The sequence below is a fragment of the Gossypium raimondii genome, chromosome 8 (assembly GCF_025698545.1).
Source record: "Gossypium raimondii isolate GPD5lz chromosome 8, ASM2569854v1, whole genome shotgun sequence".
NCBI lineage: Eukaryota > Viridiplantae > Streptophyta > Magnoliopsida > Malvales > Malvaceae > Gossypium > Gossypium raimondii.
This window is the reverse complement of record NC_068572.1, coordinates 61180117-61201282: the sequence shown is the minus strand read 5'-3', so window position 1 is coordinate 61201282 and position 21166 is coordinate 61180117. Positions and strand designations below refer to the sequence as shown.

At 34.0% G+C, this 21166-nt stretch overlaps 3 protein-coding genes across 3 annotated transcripts; 1 reads left to right on the top strand and 2 right to left on the bottom strand.

Moving 5' to 3' along the window:
• Positions 1-11: 11 nt before the first annotated feature.
• On the top strand, positions 12-943 carry LOC105792827 (transcription factor IBH1-like 1). Its single transcript, XM_012621626.2, has 2 exons — positions 12-178; positions 339-943. The coding sequence occupies exon 2, from the start codon at positions 340-342 to the stop codon at positions 844-846; it is 507 nt and encodes a 168-aa protein (XP_012477080.1). The 5' UTR covers positions 12-178; position 339; the 3' UTR covers positions 847-943.
• A 10687-nt stretch (positions 944-11630) lies between these two features.
• LOC105793746 (uncharacterized) lies at positions 11631-11882 on the bottom strand. Its single transcript, XM_012622590.2, has one exon. The coding sequence runs from the start codon at positions 11880-11882 to the stop codon at positions 11631-11633; it is 252 nt and encodes an 83-aa protein (XP_012478044.1).
• Positions 11883-17785: 5903 nt separating this feature from the next.
• Positions 17786-19395, bottom strand: LOC105792825 (putative RING-H2 finger protein ATL49). The gene has a single exon (XM_012621624.2). It carries the CDS (start codon positions 19292-19294, stop codon positions 17990-17992), a length of 1305 nt encoding a protein of 434 aa, XP_012477078.1. The 5' UTR covers positions 19295-19395; the 3' UTR covers positions 17786-17989.
• Positions 19396-21166: the final 1771 nt, after the last annotated feature.

Genomic DNA, 21166 nt, shown 5'->3' with positions numbered 1-21166 from the left:
ATGAAGTTTTATGGTACATTCCCTTCCCCTCCCCTCTCTATTTTCTTGGATTCTGATTCACTTTCTTGGATCTGTTTCACTCTCTCAGACTCAGTTTTCTGATACTTCTCTCATCTCAACAATAATTTCATTAAAAAAAAGCCATATATATTATTTCCATAGAAGAAGCTTAACCAAGGTATGTACATGGTAACATGTATAATAACAATCTTAGTCCCTTGCTAAATTGCTACTAATGCCATATTATTGTCTTCTTTGAAACCCTAAGTTCCATTTTTGTTTTACTTTCAATAAATTACAATATTGGTCCTTGAACTTTTGTTTGTTTTTTTTTGTAGGATGCATCTTCCTCATAGTACACTCAAGCAAGAGTTTGTCAAGAAATGGATAATGGGTCTTCAAAGATGCAAGTTTTCAAACAAGAAGATGAGTATCTTTGAGAGAAAAAAGGCCATAAAGTTATCAGCTGATACAGCCATGGCGTCTGCAAGAAAGGGTCTAACCTGTTGGAGCCGAGCACTCATTTCGAACCCCGACCGGCCGGTGCCGACAACGACGAGACGAGCTTCGTCGGCGTGTAAGAAGATTGTGAAAAGGAGCCGTAGGATCCGAAGGACAGCAAAATGTGGTGCTGCCCGAAAGGGACAAATAACAAGGTCGATTGCTCAATGTCTGGTAAGGAAAAGAACACAGATTTTGAAAAGTTTAATACCAGGTGGAGAGTTTATGAATGAAGTGTGTTTGATTGAAGAAACTTTAGATTATATTACATCTCTTAGAGTTCAAGTTGATGTAATGAGAAGCCTTGCTAGTGCTTCAGCTAGAGCTAGTGAACCCCATAATTAAGAGCATCAATGGTGTTTTATTATTATGATTTGGTAAGGGTATGGGTCGGTTGATATTAACTGAATATTTTAATATAAACCCTTTGCAACTCCGTCAATGGTAGGGTGTTTTCTTTTTGCTTTTGGAGCCATTGTTAAAATGGAAGTTGGAACCCATTGAACCAACCATTTACATATCAGCTCTATCTATCTATGTATGTTTCCTTTCCGATTTCAAAATTTATATTCAGTATGATTAAAGAAATGAGAAAATGATTTTAATAGTATGAACATTTGGATTTAAATTTTAAAATAAGTCAATCTTTCTATACATAATTTTCTCTCCCAAGCACATGTTTCTTATTCATTATATTTATATAGATTTCAACTTTTCTTCTCTAAAACTTTATCTGTTTCATATTTAAACGAGACTTTGGACACTTATGGTAAAGGTTTTGAAATTTTGAAGCCTTAGAATCTTTTCTATAACTATTTTAATTTAGCCTTGAATATATTTCAAAAATTAATCATATACTTTATTGTAATTATAATTGGAATGTATTTAGAATCAATTTAGATCATTTTTATTCACAATGAGATTTAAAAATTCTTATTATATTTTTAAGAAAAGCATTAAATTATTTAATGTAGGGGTGTGGGTTTTGTAGATATGATTTGATAGGTCAAATTGTCCTCAGAATCTGTGTACCAAAAAACACCAGCAATGCCATGATTTGATTGATGTCTTCATTAACTTTTTACTTATGTTTCCAACTCAATCCAATTGGTCAGACACCACTCGGTTTTTACTAATCACCCAAATATATATAAAACATAAACTCTTGTGTTGATTTGATTTGATGTTGAGTGTATTTATAGAGAATCGCATGTCAGATATATTATATAATTCGACTTAATTTCTTTTTAAATTTGACAAAAGTAATACTTTATTTTTAGTCAAATACATGAAAAATAATAATAAAATGCATGCTAAAAGTGGGAAAATCTAAAATTTAATGTATATAACAAATTTCAACAAAGTAATAACATTTATCTTTCATCAAGTGTTATTTGACATAACATTTCTCTTTTCTATTGACTCATCAAACGTGGCGTAATCATATTTATACATTATAAAGTAATACACGCAAATCCTTGAAAAATAATTAATTAATATAATACTTTATTTAATTTTTATTTATAATAAATATAGAAAAACTTAATATATTTTAATTATTAAATAGAATAAAATGTAATCGTTTCCACCAACTTCACCGCTGCTTATATATATATATATATTTTACAACTTAACATTTTTTTAATGTTTACATTATAGTATTATATATATTTATTATAAATTTAATTTTTATATGATATAAATTGCATAATATATAAAAATAATATGTTATGTTATATTACAAACTTCAAAAAGGGGTTGGGTAGGGCTCGAACCTTGAATGTTTGAGCCGAGCTCGGTCTATATTTTAAAAGGGCTATTTTTTTTTTGTTCAACTCCACTTTTTGAGCTTAATATTTTTGTCTAAACTCTATCAAATTTCAGGCGAACCTTCGGGCTTGGGTTGATAGGTCAACCATTGAACCGGTCTACTTTATAAGAGCTATTTCTTCTTCTTTTTTCTTAAGCACGTTAGAACCAATTATCCATGCAATAAATAGATATGTCTAAAATTTGGCCCATGTATTTTAAAAATGCTCCATTAAACAAGCTAAATTTAAAGCCCAAGCTGATTGAAGGATCTAATTGAAACAATACTAATACTATGAGAACTCAATTAAAATGTTTTCAAATTCAAAGATTAATTTAGAATATGGATTGTAGTTCAAGGACATAACATGAAATTAACCCAGAACATAATGTTTGGTCCTTGCACAAAAGCATGGGACACAAAGTAAAAAAGAAAAAAAAAATGAGCATATTAAATAAGTCATTTCCAATATCATCATATCTTGAAAACATTGATCTCATATCAATTATATAGTTGAAAATCAAAGTAATGGTTTATTAGGATTTTATGTTCTTTTTGTTCGTCTATTGGATTTGGACCCCTCTTTTAGCAAATTGACAATAATTTTGCTTTCTTGTGACTTGGTCGGGAGACCACAAACCAAAGCCCTTTTTTGATGAATCTAAGTGCTTTCTTAATCTCATTTTATGCAGGCCAGCTAATTTTCTTCCATTATATGCATTCCAAATCATTGATTTTGACTCATCTCCCTCTTGCATTTTCTTATTGTCAATTGGATATATAGATAAAAAGGCTTAATGCTTGATTTACTCCTTAAATTATATCAATTTTTCACTTTAGTCCTTATTAATTTTTCCCAAATCAAGAACTAAACATTGTAGAGCAAAAGTTATACCTTAAATTCTACTGTTAGCCTTGTACTTTACAAAAGTTGTGGATTTAATTTCTGTACTTTTCAAATTGGTCAATTTTAGTCTCTCTACCTTTTAAAATTTAAAATTTTAGTCCTGACTCAAACAATAACAATTAAATTTGTTTGGTTAAATTCAATTACTAGTCTTGTACTATGCTTAGGGTTGTAGACATTCGTTAATTCATTAATTGGATTTTTAGTGCGTAATATGTGAAAATAATAAGCTGACGTGACATTACATATATGATAACATATTTGACGGATCAGATTTTGAAAATAGCATTGTAGAGCCCAAATTTTGCCCGGGGCCCAATAGAACCCAAACAAACCAAACTAATAAAACACTTCCAGTCCATTACAACAAAAATTAACCCAAAATGCCCAAACCCAAATTCAAGCCCAAACCTAATATCCCATAACAAACTTTCAAAGAAGAGTAAACCCTAGCCCCTATTGCCCAAGTCGTCGCTCACCTCCCTCAAGACGCCTCTCCAGCCATGCTGTTTCGCCAATCGACGACTTCACGTATCCACGCGTCTGACACCTACAAGAAAGAAGCACACGCAATAGAAGAATACAACAAAAAAGAGCGAAAAGCAAAAAGAATAGAAAATGAAAAGTGGTAATCGGCTATAAATGCCATAAGCCATTGCTTGTATTTTTTTGGGACAAATATTAGAATAGCAGAAATAAGAACAACAAAGGCTGATATTTTTTGGTCTATTTACTTATCGTTTTCGTTTTATTTTTATTTTTATTTTGTTTCACGAATCTGTTAAATAAAAAGAAAGTAATAAAAGAAAATGGGAGGGAGGAAACGAACCCTAATCTCCCCGCATGCGCCGTCGTCGGAATCCTTCGGGTCACCCAAATCGGGCCGGAACGGGTGCCGTTTGGGTTTCCTTCCCGCGGCTTTAGGGCCATGAAGGTTCGGGCTTCATCGGTCGTCGGAAAAAGGGTTAAAAACCCACCTTCGGCCACTGCTCGTTCGCCATGACTGTGGCATGGTCCGATGACCGGAGGAGAGAGGGGAGAGTGTTGAGAGGGTCTGCTGGTTTTATTTTTTTTAGGTGGGATGAGAATGAAAAGTTTTTAAAAAAAAATTGAGCCTTTGTACACTCCCTAAACGGCGTCGTTTAGGGCTTGGCACCATAGCCCTAAAACGACGTCGTTTAGCCTTTGGACCCGGTGACCCGATCACACCTCATCAAAAAGGATTGGTGGCGACTCCCGTTTTCGTTTTCGTTTTCAAAATCCAAGTCGACCCCGTTTTCATCAAAAAAAATGGTGTCAACAGCTTGGCGACTCCACTGGGATGTTTAAAAATAGAGTCAAGCCACGTGTTGATTATTTTTGTCTTCTTGTCGAAAATCAAAAATTTGGTTTAAATGTACGATCCTTTCATTGCATTTCATTCGTCTTTATTTCGTTTTTTATCATTGTGATTTGATTGCTGTGGTAGTTTAAGTTTGGTATACTGCTGCATTACATTGCATGACTGAAGGTCACACATTTTAAGTGGAAGTGAGAAACTAGTCCTTCGTGAGGTCTTCACCTCCGTGCAGGATAGTGGATCGCTTTCGGGATACATCCGTACATATGTCTTCGTGAGATTTTCATCTCCGTGCAGCCATAGGGAAATGTATTCCCCTGAATCGAGCTCGGTCTATATGAGCCTATAATGGGTGAGGACCGAGGAATCTGCTGGTTCAAGTACCCTTACTTTAAAACCAAACCGCATGTAAAAGACCTTAGGAGCCCACCCTAGGTAGAGCCGCTCCAAACCCCTGGTGGTCACCCGAATAGGTGTTCTATTTATTTTTGTTTTCTTTTGCTTTGTACTAACCTGTTTTCTTTTGTTTTGGTTATGATTGCATTGCATTGCATTGCATTTTTCATCATAAAAAAGAGGTGTTGATTCACGTTCAGTTGCTAAATAGAGAGCTTGTCATAAGAAAATGAGTTTCTTAATAAAGTGGATGAAAATACGGTTGTCTGAATATGGTCCAAGAAAACTTGATAAGAGAAGGATGATGGAGGACTACACGACTATTGCTCTATTGCCCAAGGATTCAAGATGACAAAGATTATTCTAGAGCCGCTGAACTTTCGTAAAGAGAAGCCAACGAGCATCACGAGGATGAGTGAGCAACGAGTCGCGGCCCGGATCAATCAAAAAGGAGATAAAAGATACGCTCTTTTGAAAAGTTCGTGAGATTTATCTTAACGCTCGAATGAAGAAGAGGATCGAATGTCTCCGCATATGAGGGCAAAGCTATATATATATCCGTTTTATGTAAAGAGATTTATTTTCTAGTAAAGTTGTTCTAATAGAATTGAACCAAGAATCAACGTCTCTTTTTTGCATTCATGCATCAACATTACATTTCATTGCATGCAACAAATTTCCTAAAATCCAAAAATACGCATTCATGCATCAACATTACATTTCATTGCATGCAATAAATTTCTTAAAATCCAAAAATATGCGTTCATGCATCAACATTACATTTCATTGCATACAATAAATTTCCTAAAATCCAAAAGTGCTTTGAGTTCAGAACTCCAGTACAGAGCCAGATGGAGGATAAAGAATTAGAATTCTTTGGAGATATCTATGGTATGGAAAGGAAAGATGTTCACGCCTTTGAAGAAAGAACTAAAAAAAACCTATTAGGGATTTGTTTCTACATCCCTAGGGGCGTTCTAAACAACCGGACTGTGAAGGAGATTCTTGTAATTTTTAGGACCATTTCAGAATAATATTTGGAACACTCTTATTGCTCTAAGCCTGGGAGCAATAGAAAATCCTTTTGTGAAAAAAGCACATGTCCACTATTCTTTATTTCAACGAAATGCGTCTTTGTGTCTGGTTTTGGCAAACATTCTTTGTTCATTCCATTTCATTCATACTCATACCACACAGATAATTACCCTTTGATTCATTTGTTCTTTGAGTCTTCTTTCGTTCCTATAACAGGTCTCTAGATATCAATGATATGAGCGACACTGCTATTGACTCAGAATCTCCTTTTCAGTAAGATATGTGTCTAGAGGAACCTCAAGACTTCGAAGATGATCAAGACTGTAGTATATCTCCTGATTTGTTAAGGATGGTAAAGCAAGTCGAAAAAAATATCCTACCTTACAAAAATCAGTAGGGAATTGGGAGCTTAGGATAAGAGAAAAAGGTGAAGATCAGAGCCTATATCACCGCGGAGACAAAGCGAGACGTCATTGAGTTACTTTAAGAATTTAAGGATGTTTTCGCATGATCGTATCAAGATATGCCTGAGCTACTAAGACGTGTGGATGCTCTTGAGCCAAAGAAGATATTGAAAGGGGACTATACGGGTGTCTGAGGAACACATGCTAATAGTTTTGCAATGGCCAAGCAAATCATAAGATTTGGGTACTGCTGGTCCACCATGGAGAGAGATTGCATCAGTTATACCAAGAAACGCCACAAGGGCCAAATTTACGGAGACAAGATTTATGTGATTCATTTATCTCTTCATGTTATGACTTTTCTATTGACTTTCTCTATGTGGGGCATGGATATCGTTGAGCCAATCTCGTCTAAGGTTTTGGCGATCATGATTATCACTAAGTGGGTAGAAGCTTTCATAGGCCGATGTCACAAAGTCGACGGTCAGCAAATTCCTGAAAAAGAAATCATATGTCAGTATGGAATGCCAAAAGGCTCATATCAGACGATGCATTGAATTTGAACAATAGCACGACATCAGAAGTTTACAGTCTGTTCAAGATTAACACCATGTCGCCCCAAAATAAATGATTCAGTGGAGGCAAAAAAATACACAAAAAAAAAATAAAAAACCTCTACCGGGGCAACTAATTTCTCATTGGCATATGGAATGGGGACAAGAAGTTGATATTCCTTCCCTTCGAGTCTTGTCAGAGCTGAAGTTGGATAAAGCAGAATGGACCCAAGCCCGATATGATCAGTTAAAATTTGATTGAAGAGAAAGGTCGAAAGCTATTCGTCATGGTCAAATACACCAAAAACAAATGATGCGAGCTTACCAAAGAAAAGGTTCGCCCCAGAGAATTCTATGAGGGGAACCTAATATCGAAGAAGATCCTTTCCATACAAAAGGACTTCAAAAGAAAGTGGATGCCAAATCGAGAAGGACCTTATGTGGAAGGTCTTATCTAGGAGAGCGTCGGTATTGACCAAGACAGATGGCAAGAACCTGCCTAATCTTGAGAATTTTGATGCAAGCAATAGAAACTTCACTTGAGAAAAAAAAACAAAAAGAAAAAAGAAAAGAAAAACGAAAAAGAAAAGAGAAAAAGGAGAGGCCAATGTGAAAACCCGCAAAGAGCACATTGAGACCAAAAGGGTTTTGAATTGAAAACCCGGGAATGGGCAGTTTAAATTTTGATCGAATGTGGGGCATGCGGTAGTCTTGTCCTCTCCGAATTAATAAGAAGGAGAGATGCTATATCTTGGGGCATCAACAAAGTCTTCTAGGACTTCTAAACACATATCAAGTTCAAAAGGGTCCTCAAGAAGTTTGGGGCAGAGAAGCTCATGCTGTGATATCTGGGGCACCTATTTCCATTTTATTCATTTTTGTATTTTTGACAAAATACGCCATCTTGATTAATTTATTCTCATTTTGTATTCTAGCAAAATTTGCTATCTTGATTAATTTGTTTATTTAGAGCTTTGCTCTCAACAAATTTCCATCTTATCCATTGTGATAATCTTTTTCATCTTATACATCTCGTACCTCAGCAAAATTTGCTGTCTTGATTGATTTGTTTGTTTAGAGCTTTACTCTCAACAAAATTTCATTTTGTCTATTTTGATAATCTTTTTCAAGCATTTTTCATTGAAATAACGATTAATGGACTGACAATACTCATGCAGAAGGAGTTCTGCATATTACTCTGAAAGTTTCTAAATAATACGAGGACCTGAAACAGGACTATTGTTTAGGACGAACCAAACCTGAGGGTTGGAAACATTTGAGAAATGATAGTCTAAATTGAGACTATTTCTTTGAATCTTCTATCAAAGATACTTGCTGAACGGGAAAACATCAGTGATAGAACCTTGACGAACAACAAGGAACGACAACCCAAACATTAAAAATGGATCATTCTCATGACATTCTACATTCATGCAAATATCATTCATACACATCTAGTTAGGAGCATTTGATTTATTCTGATCATGTCATCCTAAACACTAAGCATAAATAGGTCCATAAAATGGATTCTACAGGTCATGTTCCCCAGAGAACAGATCAAAGAAAGCCTTGCCTCCATCGGTTGCAGTGGAGCTGGTCAAAGATAGCAGATCTTGCCTTCCTGCATTAACAGCGAAGCAGATCGAAAACAAAACCTTGCCTCTATCGGTTACGGTGGAGCTGGTTAAAGAAAGCAGATCTTGCCTTCCTACGTTAACAGCAGAGCAGATCGAAAAGAAAGCCTTGCCTCCATCGGTTGCAGTGGAGCTGGTCAAAGATAGCAGATCTTGCCTTCCTGCATTAACAGTGAAGTAGATCGAAAACAAAACCTTGCCTCCATCGGTTACAGTGGAGCTGGTTAAAGAAAGCAGATCTTGCCTTCCTACGTTAACAGCAGAGCAGATCGAAAAGAAAGTCTTGCCTCCATCGGTTGCAGTGGAGCTGGTCAAAGATAGCAGATCTTGCCTTCCTGCATTAACAGCGAAGCAGATCGAAAATAAAGCCTTGCCTCCATCGGTTGCAGTGGAGCTGGTTAAAGATAGCAGATCTTACCTTCCTGCGTTAAACGGCGAAGTAGTAGATCGAAGATAGCAGATCTTGCCTTCCTGTACTAACGGCGAAGCAGATCAAAGAAGCCAGTCTTGCCTCCCTGTACTAACAGTAGAGCAGACTAAAGATAACAGATCTTGCCCTCCTGCATCGACAGCAGGGCAGATCAAATATGGCAGATTTTACCTCCCTGTGACTACAGTGGAGTACAAAAAACCAGATCTTATCTTCCTAAGTAGTAGTGGAGCAGATCACATCAAGTTTTATCTCCCTAAGCAGTAGTGGAGCAGACGAAAGAAACCAGATCTTATCTCCCTAAGCAGTAGTGGAGCAGATCACATCAAGTCTTATCTCTCTAAGCAGTAGTGGAGCAGATCACATCAAGTCTTATCTCTCTAAGCAGTAGTGGAGCAGACGAAATAAACCAGTCTTATCTCCCTAAGCAGTAGTGGAGCAGACGAAAGAAACCAGTCTTATCTCCCTAAGCAGTAGTGGAGCAAACGAAAGAAACCAGATCTTATCTCCCTAAATAGTAGTGGAGCAGATCACATCAAGTCTTATCTCCCCAAGCAGTAGTGGAGCAGACGAAAGAAACCAGATCTTATCTCCCTAAGCAGTAGTGGAGCAGATCATATCAAGTCTTATCTCCCTAAGCAGTAGTGGAGCAGACGAAAGAAACCAGATCTTATCTCCCTAAGCAGTAGTGGAGCAGATTACATCAAGTCTTATCTCCCTAAGTAGTAGTGGAGCAGACGAAAGAAACCAAATCTTATCTCCCTAAGCAGTAGTGGAGCAGACAAAAGAAATCAATCCTATCTCCCTGAAGTTGTAGTGGAGTGGATTAAAACCACAGATATTATCTCCCTAAGCAGTAGTGGAGCAAATCGCATCTAGTCTTATCTCCCTAAGCAGTAGTGGAGCAGACGAAAGAAACCAATCCTATCTCCCAAAAGTTACAGTGGAGCAGATTAAAACCACAAATCTCATCCCCATAGAGTTGCAGCAGAGTAGATCAAAGTCGTATCTCTCCAAGGATGTTGTGAAGTGGATCAAAGCAATAAGACGCAGTGGACTAGAGTGAGGCTACTTAAAGAAGAAAGGCACCAAGAAGTTAAGACTCGACGAGACCGGGCAAAATTGGTCTTTCTTAGTCTTTGCTCTATTCTCGTTACACGAAAATGAGCAAAGAGGGACAGCTGTAAAGCCCAAATTTTGCCCGGGGCCCAATAGAACCCAAACAAACCAAACTAATAAAACACTTCCAGTCCATTACAACAAAAATTAACCCAAAATGCCCAAACCCAAATTCAAGCCCAAACCTAATATCCCATAACAAACTTTCAGCAGTAGCAAACCCTAGCCCCTATTGCCCATGTGCATCGCTCAGCCTCCCCGCACGCCTCCTGGCCTCCGCCGTTGCTCGCCAATCGACGACTTCGTGTATCCACGCGTCTGACACCTGCAAGAAAAAAGCACACGCAACAGAAGAATACAACAAAAAAGAGTGAAAAGCAAAAAGAATAGAAAATGAAAAGTGGTAATCGGTTATAAATTCCATAAGCCATTGCTTGTATTTTTTTGGGACACATCTTAGAATAGCAGAAATAAGAACAACAAAGGTTGATATTTTTTGGTCTATTTACTTATCGTTTTCGTTTTATTTTTATTTTTATTTTTATTTCGTTTCACGAATCTATTAAATAAAAAGAAAGCAATAAAAGAAAAGGGGAGGGAGGAAACAAACCCTAATCTCCCCGCATGCGCCATCGTCGGAATCCTTCGGGTCACCCAAATCGGGCCGGAACGGGTGGCGTTTGGGTTTCCTTCCCGCGGCTTTAGGGTCATGAAGGTTCGGGCTTCATCGGTCGTCGGAAAAGGGGTTAAAAACCCACCTTCGGCCACTACTCGTTCGCCATGACTGTGGCATGGTCTGATGACCGGAGGAGAGAGGGGAGAGTGTTGAGAGGGTCTGCTGGTTTTGTTTTTTTTTAGGTGGGATGAGAATGAAAAGTTTTTAAAAAAATTTGAGCCTTTGTACTTCCCTAAACGGCGTCATTTAGGGCTTGGCACCATAGCCCTAAAACGACTTCGTTTAGCCTTTGGACCCGGTGACCCGATCACACCTCATCAAAAAGGATTGGTGGCGACTCCCGTTTTCGTTTTCGTTTTCAAAATCCAAGTCGACCCCGTTTTCATCAAAAAAATGGTGTCAACAAGCATAAATTAACTTAATGAATTTAATAGTTATTGTTTGGTTTGGATTGAAGTTTTAAAATTTAAAAAATACAAAAACTAAAAATGACCAGATTAAAGTGCATGGATTAAATCCACAACTTTAGCAAAGTATAAGGACTAATAGCATAATTTAACCAAAGTTATACTTACCCTAATTTTTAATGGAATTGTCAATAGAGTTCGAGATCATTAAAGGGTAATTAAGACATTGTAGAGCATACATACATACATAGGATTTTCAAAGATAATTGATAATATGCCTTGACGTTTCCTTTGTAAAAAAAAAAATACATTAAATAACATTGCTTAGCATAATTTAATTTTCAGAAATATAATCTACTTGGTCATCTCTATATGTTGCTGAAAATGTAGATAATAATACACAAAGGAACAACTGCAGTCATACACCATAAGAGTTTGCCATACTTTTGAGAACACAAACAAGTGACTTCAATCCGATAATGTGCTCGATAGACCTCCGAAACAGCGTCTCCAAATCGGCACCGACACAACCCGGGACTATCTTCCGCAATGTACGGAGATTCCTTCGCGCAGAAATTTTCGCAAACTTCACCTTTTTTCTCATCACTAGGCGGTTCATCCTTGTCCTTTGGTTTCCTTGGTCCATGGGCATAAAGCAAGGTTTCCCCATGGTAAAAGGCAAGGGAAGATTAAATACTTGCTTGGGGTTTTATAGAGTTTAGAAATTTCTTTTTCACTTGCTTGGGGCATTTTAGTAGTTCAAACTTTTTAAAAGCTCAAGATGGGGTAGATATGGAGCAAATTTGTGATTGAAGACTTATTCAATACTTGTCAGTTGTCACCTAGTGAAACATCACTATATATATATATACATATAGGGTATTAATACAAACCTGTAATTTCCAGCTCAATCTTATGGTTAAAGAGGTGTAAATCACAAGGAACAAAAGAAGATGGAAGCCTGGAAACTGGTCTCAGGATTTTGTTTTTGGAAGTGAATTTGATCGACAATGAAGCATGGTGCATGAACTTGGAACTGTTTAAATGTTTTGTTTAAAAAAAATTCATTTTCATTGCAGTCCCTCTCCTATGTTTAAATTCGAAATTTAGTTCCTATATTCTAATTTGGTAATGAACTTCTATACTTCTTTAATTTGTCAAAAATAGTTGACATCATCTAATTCATCTCGTTTAATTGGAATCAAGGGTGAAGCTAAAAATTAGTTTAGGAGGATAAAAATGAATTGTAAATGAGGAGTCGAAGTGCAGATTCATTATTATATTAATTTGTATAAATTCACAAAACTTGAAGGGTATAAATAAAAGATTTTCCTTCTTAATTTTAAATTAACTAATAACATTATAAGAGTACATATCAGAATAGAAGACAGACTAAAACCATAATTTAACCTAAAATAAAAATTATTATCCATGCTATAATCGCATCTGAGTTAGTGTGGTATATGAATATATTTTATAAAATTTATTTCTAAAATATTAGAATCATATTCAAGTAATTTAGAAGGATGAGGGGAATGATATGGCAAGCATGTATGGGCAGGACCATATTCATGTGTTGGTGGTCGGCATGAATGTCTCTTCCATCTCAATTTCTCATATTCTGGAATTCTTGGGATTGGTTTTCCACTGCAAAAAGTGCCAGTTTAGCCAGATATTATTCACCAACCAACCATCCAATAAGGGTTTTTTTTCTTTTTATTTTCCGAATCATCTATAGTAATGATAATTTTTTGCTGTAAATATTCTTTGGAGAAATGGTTAAGGGATGAGGTCAGGGGTGAAAGTTAAAAATTATTTCTGGGAGGGCTGGAATTGAGTTATGTATTTTTTTAAAAGTTAAAATGTAATTTCATCATTTACTAGCTTATATATTTATAATATTTAAAAAATTAAATTAAAATTTTATCATTTTGGGGAAAATGTAATTTGACAATTTACTCACTTATAATTTTATAAATATAAAGTAGTGAATGTGATTATATTTTTCCATTTTAGGCCCTTGCCAACTCCAAATGAGGTGAACCCTCATTTGAAATGAAAAGAGATGTCAACCCTCAAATTTTCAGTATCTAAATATGCTCTCTTTTTGTTGGTAATGAATTCGAATATCTAATATCATTATCCATTTTGCTTCTTTAAAATTTTATTTTAAATTTTCACATATTAAATAATACATATATAGTACTTATAATGTTATTTAAAGAAAACTAGATCAAATATTATAAAATTTGCTACCAATTCTTTCTGAAATATGACAAAGATCATAGCATGTAGAATCCTGTACTTTTTCGAAAATTCAGTACCAACTCATCAGCTATTAAGATTATTATTTAATACACAATATTCTTATAAACTATCAATCAACCAAATAATGCAAGAAATTAACTTTTTAATGATATATCATCATCTAAATTAACTGATATTGTGTAGATATATAAAATAGAAGTTAAATCAGTGATAAAGAGTTCGATTTTTGTTTTGGGTATAGAATAGTTTTAAAACTCGTGATCAACATCTACTCTCTTAATAAGCCTACAAAATATAGAGAATTTATCATTAGACTCGCTTTGATAAATACCTTAAAAAAAACATTGAGAACAATGTGGTCCTTGGATTGCATATCTTTTTTCTCCCATTTGGGGTATCTAATGAAAAGCTGCAATGGATTATGTATATCCAAACCCACCCACCCACCAACAAGAGATTGATTGAATGTAGATTCACCGAGAAAGCTATAAAGCCTATAAGAAATTGAACAGGAGGTGGCAACTCAGATGAACATAGAGGTTTCCCATTCTGGACCTGCATGCAGGGATGTGGTTTTAGGGGTTCAAAGAACGTAGACAGTTGGTGCCAAGTAGGCCAACTTGCTATAGGACAAAGCTAGCATTTCATCTACTCAGTACATTGCATTCGACTTCATTTATGATAACTCCCCTGATAGATTTATCCATAAAATTTATTCAAATTTGAGTTTTTATTTGGGCAAATTCATTTGGATATAGTCTGCACTCTGCATATGTGTGATATGGGTATGTCTTTATTATGCGTGTCAATATGTGATTATTAATCCTCTAATTGTAGGTAATAGTAGCATAAATATCTTTATACTAAGAGGCAGATTGTATTTTATATCCTCTATAGATTATTTCTGTTAAAAATTTCATCAATTTGTATCGTTATAAACTGGCTTGACTGACATAATAATCAGACCACGTGTACCTCATGATCATGTATAGAGATTAACTTTGAACAGTAAAAATAGAAGAAATTTTAATAGAAAATCCAATTTACTCTTTGATCCAATGTATAAGAACTAATTTATTCGCTTTTTAAATAAAAGAGCAATATACCATCCAAATACTTATACTACTATTCTTGTACCCTAATTGTACAATAGGAAAATACAAATCATCTATGATATATTATATGATTGTTGATGTTAAAATATCTATGCAGGATAGCTAATTGGATGGGATAGCCTCTAAAATGTTGATATGGTATTATTTTTGTTGATAGAGGACTTGTTCAATGCGTCTTTTTATTAGGTGATACCATCCTAGTGAAGTCATTATTGTCTTAGTGTGACTAAGTGTTTGGATTAGCTTGGATCTCTTGGCAACTTGATTACTTCAATGGTGGAACATGATTTTCGTTTTTATGCCTTGATTTCACCAAACATTTATTCTCCTTTGTTTCAAAGAAAACTAATCTGGTCTTGGATTGGGTTGCACGTGTTGTTAGACTAAGAAGTCTTGGTTTTTACCAAAATGGCACATCCACTATTAGAGTGTTACTCTTAATAAGATATCATTTGGGACTCGAGTTTAACACATTTTTTAATATGGTATTTGTGTTTTTTTTTGTCTAAATTAGTATATGTATTTGACAAAAGTTATATATTGTAATTCCTAAAGAAAACAGTGTTAATTTTTTTTGTGTTTAATTTGTCAAATACAGTTTGATGTATATGATTTAATCTGAGTTTTAAGGTGGATCTAATTGCTAATAATAGTAATTAAATTCATCAGATCAATCATATTAGCAAACTGAAACCTCCATATTGCAAATGTACATGATACAACTATTTACTGATTTGAATTAAACTTTCAAAGAAAATAAATGATGGTGGAGATTGGATTAGGGTAGGATGCAAGACTTGGACAAATGCTTAGTGAGATGGGCTGAGATTACATTTGTACCCCATGAACTGTGCTTTACTTGGGCTAAAAGGTGAACAAGACTTGCTAAGCATTATTTGGATCAAATTCATTTTAATTGGATTTTATACAACCACCTTAAATTGCTAAATTATAAGAGCATTTAATTTTTGGGGGAATATAAGACCTACATTTTCATAATCTATTCGTATAAGTGAAATTTTTAATTAAATTTCAATTCAATTGAAAAATTGTTAAAATTTTATTAATTTATGTTTTTTTTTTTTTTTACATTTTGATAAATCTAAGGAAATATTTACTTATTAAGGAACATGAAAGGTATTGTTCCACTCAGAGTTTTGTCTCCCGTACTCTAAATAGAACTCAATCAAGTTCATAAAATTTAAAGAGCGCCTCGGTTGATGCAAATACGACCTTCAAACTCATACAAAAAGTGTCAGTATTATTAAAAAAATTAATTTTAAAATTGAATGTTGAACAAAGATTTGCTTTGTTTTCATATTTGGGAGAAATTGCAAAAATAATAATAATACTTGTCCAATTATGTCGGGATCATGTTTTTATATATTCTCGAATGTTGGATATATATTTTACCATTTTCTTATTAGAAGTATTTATATTATAATGCATTTACTATTTAAATAAAAATTATGTAAAATTATATCTATAAAATAGTTTTTTTTTTGCAAGATAAATAAAACTGTAATAACGAGAGTGCATATAACAACTGAAGAACAGGAACGCAAAATAGTTGGACTCGTTGTTGATCTAACCTGTACAAGTTTTTAAATATATAAGAATTATTAGACTTGGTGATATACAGATCAATTACTGTATCAATCCCCTCATCCAAGTAGACAACAAACCAAGACTACTAATAACTATCTTTAGGGATGAAGTCAGAAATTTATTTTGGAGTGGTTAGCAATAAATTATAAATGTTTTTACGACAAAATTGAAAATTTGTCACCATACTAATTTGTATTCTTAAAATTTTTAAAGGGCCTCTAAAGCAATTCTATCATATTAGGGGGAGGGACAAGTGTACTACAACTCATTTCTAGTTTCACTACCGAATATGTTTACAAGTCATTCAAGTTAATCTCCACGAAAGAGGTAACCTGATTTGTTTGATCTGAATCAATCCAACTTTTATATATCGGCCAACGTGCATTTATAATATAAGTTATGGCATGACTCGGTTGTTTTGGTTCAAATAATTATCAACTTCGAATCTGATAAGTTATCAAATTTAAGCAGTTATAAATACAATTGTAACGACTTTTATAAGAATTTCAACAACTTTTTTAATCAATATTTTTTAATCATTTCTCAGTTAAATTGATGTTAGAATAATATAAATTACATGGTGGACAACAGAACACTTGTGAAGAAGTGTCCATGTCCATACTTCATAATCACTTCCTCTATTTGAGGTTGACCTAAAATAGACATCCAACAACATATGTCCAAATCTAATTTATTAGCACCATAAATGATTAAATAAATAATCTAAAGCTACTCATTGGGGAAAAAATAAATCCATAAAAGGACACCAAATTTGTTCCAAGTTAGGCTCTTTTCTTCAAAAGTAATAATTTCTGTTTTGTAAGATTGTGATGTTTGGGTTCTTTTGGATGAGTATTTATTTTTAGTGTGGTGCGTTTAATTTTCTTTTTGTCTCACGTTATAGTATCTAATTTCATTGTCACTACTACTTTTACACTAATTACGAGTAATTGCATCACTCCAGACTCTTGTAACGGGCAAAAAGAAAGCAGACAAACAATGAAGAAATTATCATAAAAAAGAACCCTTTTTTTTATCTTTTATTATTACTTTTTACTTTCTTTTTCCTACAACATGATCATGCAATTTTGCCTTCCAAAACAAGCAATCAAAAGTGTGTTTTCCTAATTTATAATTTTGGTACATTAAGAAGGAAAAGAAGTTGTTTAAGTTTGACATCTGAATTTAATGTTAATATTGATTTGTATTTGTACCCTATACAATAATTGTAAAAATATAATTATTAAAGAATAATTACATTAATTACAATGCTAATATAGTATAATCAATTCATTTTCTAATTAATTTTGTTACTTTAACCTTAATTTTTTTTTTTCGTATATAATTTTTCCCTCAATCATTAAAAATTAATCAAATTACTTTGTTTGGAAAGGAAAATTATATTAGTCCATTTTTTAAAATATAATAATCTGGGCAACAGTTTACATATACTTTAGTGTTATATAGATAAAACTTTTTGAAATTTATTGAGTTTTAAATATTTTTCTGAACTGGTATAAAGTATGTAAATTGTCACATAAATTATCACATTAATATTGTTAAAAAAGAAATAAGATCAAAATAACAAAAAGAAAATTTATCATTATGGTTTGTAATTCCAATCGATCCTTACATTCTCATGTAATAATGAAGGGTGTCTAAATAGGCTCATTTCATTACAATTCACTAATTACAATATTTACCCATACATATAGCTCGCATTAATTATCTTCAAATTTAATTATTATCAATTTTCAAACACATTGTAAGCAACACAATTTTTTCCTTACATGTTTGGGTTAAAGGACGAATGAACAACCTTGTTTTGTCTCCCACCTAACCAAAGCATAGTTCTCCTTGCAAAAGATGGTGTTTTACCTTGTGAATGATCATCTAAGCTATGGCACCTCTGGTTTTCTTCATCAAGCCCTAATTCTTCACTCCCTCCTCCATTTCCCCACCTTGAAGAACCCATCTCAAACACATCATCCCCACCACCACCGTTCTTCACCTTCAACCTAAACGAAAAGGCCCTCCTAGATGAATCCATTTGCCTCCCTTTCTTCCCTCGAAGCCAAATTTTCGATATTGAAAAGCTTTCTTTGTTGCTTCTCCTAATAGACTTGCTGCCATTATCATCAATGGTGGTGGTCGTAGTTTCAAAACCATTGAACCCTCTTCTTGATTCACAATCACATTCAGACATTGCAAGGTGGTGACCAGGTGTTAATGGCAAACAAAGCTTTTTTCTCGGTGGTTTCTTCAATGGTGTCCTTATTGGTACTTGTAAGAAAGAATTTTCATCCATTACATATTCAAATGACCCCATTGAAAAACACCTCCTTGAATCAACATTACTGTTGATACCACTACAACCTTCAATGCCATTATCAACATTTCTAAACTTCCCTAGCTTAACAGGCACAATGTTTTCATCCACCATTAAAGTGGGGTTGGCTTCCACATCATCAACAATGGGTGGTGGTGGCAGCGGTGGTGGCGGCGGTGGTGGGGGTGGTGATGAACAGCTATCAATTATTAAACTAGCTCTACATAAAGGGCAAGTAGAATGAGACAAAAGCCAAGTATCAATACACTCCATATGGAAAGCATGGCTACAAATTGGTAACAATCTAAGCTTATCTTCAACCTCAAATCCACACAAACAAACAGCACAATCAAATGGGTTGTGTTTCAAACCTATGATGGATTTGTAATGAAAAACAGGGAGATTATCTATTAATGATTGGTCGACACCAGCATCATGGAGATGGAACAGTTGTTGCAACTGTCCTTGAAGGACTGTCACATGGTCTGAATCACCGGGTTCTCTATTTGAAGGTCTTAAAAGGAATCTAATTAAGAGATGAACCAAACCAGAAACAAAGAAGATGATAGCTAGGATTATGATTATAAGCAATAAACTTGGACTGACCTTGTTTATGAAATTTGAACCATTGGATTGTAAGCTTTGTGGTGGTGGCTGTAATGGCGGTGGTGATTGGGGAGGGAAGTAAGGTGGTGGTTGCTCTAATGGAGAAAGGTATTGGACCAACATTCTTTGCTTGGTTTCATGGAAAATTGGTTCCATTGTGTTCCAAAAAGGGGGAGAGAAAAAGAGAGTTTAATATGTGGGTTTTAAAGGGTAGAAATAAAAAGGTGGTGGTAGAAGACTAGAAGGAGAATTTTAAAAAAATTTGGTAGCAATAATAATAAGTCTACCAAATAGTGGTTAAATAGTGTAGAGTTAATCAATATTTTTTGGTTTAATTATTGTTTTAGTCTCTTTACTATGCTAAAATTTAGGAAAAAATCCACCTACTTTTTATCATTACAATATTGGGCGCAGGGGAAAGGGGAATGACAATATTTGAAATCGTTTCATTCGGGTGTCGAAGGCCAAGAGGTAGGCGAGACTTTGACCCCCGCCCCAAAATGGTAAATTATTATTTTAGTCTCTTAAATTTTTTAAAATTATAAGTTGATTTAATGGTGAAAATACATTTTGACCTTTCAAAGATGAAAAAATTTCAATTTAATCTCTTTAAAATTTTAAAATAACAAATATATACGAAGATAAAATTATACTTTGACCCCTTTAAAATTTTATAATTTAACGTTGACCCCCAAAAATAAGCTTTTCCCGTCGTGCCTAGAGAAAAGTTTTAACCACGGCTCCAAAGGATTTTTTTTTTTCTTTTACAAAGTTAAGTTATAAATGTTTAAACCCATTGGGGTGCCAACAATGGGCTTTAAGCCTTTAACCATTACTTTCTTGTGTTCTTGAGTGTTCTCTTAAATTTTTTACAATGTTATTATTAGATTTAAATCGATAACGATCAAATTCTACTATTGGCCTATGTATTATGCATAAATTGCTGATTTAATCTCCTTATTTTAATCTGATCAATTTTAATCCTTATATTTTATTGACAAGCCTGGTCAAAACGATTATAGTTATGGATTTAGTCACTATTTTTTTGTCCCTATTATTTTTTATTAGTCCCTGCACTTTAGTCACGTGACATTTAACTAAGTAAAATGGTTATCAATTTAGACATGATAAAATCAAAGGATCAAAATATGCCAAATCAAAAAGAATAAATCCCTAATTTCATAATAGTAAAGGGACTAATATCATAATTAAACCATACATGTTTGAAAACAAAAACAAGTCCATAATTATTTGGGGTGAAGAGAAATTACATTTTGGCATTATTTGATGTATTTTCTGGCATGCTGTCTAAAAAGTGAAGTAAATGATGGAAACAAAAACACCAATTTTTAGGAGAAAAGAAGTCTCCACTATGAACTGAAATCATATTTCTGGATTTCGTGCACTACAAAAAGAAGAGAAAGCGAGAAATATTTTTACTACATTTTTTGAATTATATTATACTTTATATTCAATTTTCCTTTTTTTCCTGCTTTTAATTCACCAACTCCTAAAGTATAAACTTACTTAAATATAGTTCCCGGGGTGGATCCAAAATTAAATTATAATTTTTATTATAGTAAAAATATAATTTTTAAAGGATTAAGGGTTCAAAGTGTAATTTTATATTTACTAATTTCAATTTTTAAAAAATTTAAACGTTCAATTCTCATAGGGACTAAAATATGAAGGATAATGCGTTTCAGCGCACTCAAACCCACGGTTTCCTACACTAGCAACAATGCTAATGCCAGTCGAACTAATGCTCAATTAGCATTGTAATTACTCAGGGACGAAATTAATTGTTTTCTTTTTAAGAAATAGAATTAAAATTTAATTTTTTTTTTTACACTTTAGGTGCTAAGTGCTAACCCCCTGGCCTGCCTGCTCCTTCTAGATTCACTTCTGACCCTAAATGTTGAAACTATACTCTAATTTAATGAGGAAAGATGTGTGAATAATATATGTATATATATGAGCATGCAAAACGAGGTTTTCTTTGAAATGAGACAAAGACAACTATATTAA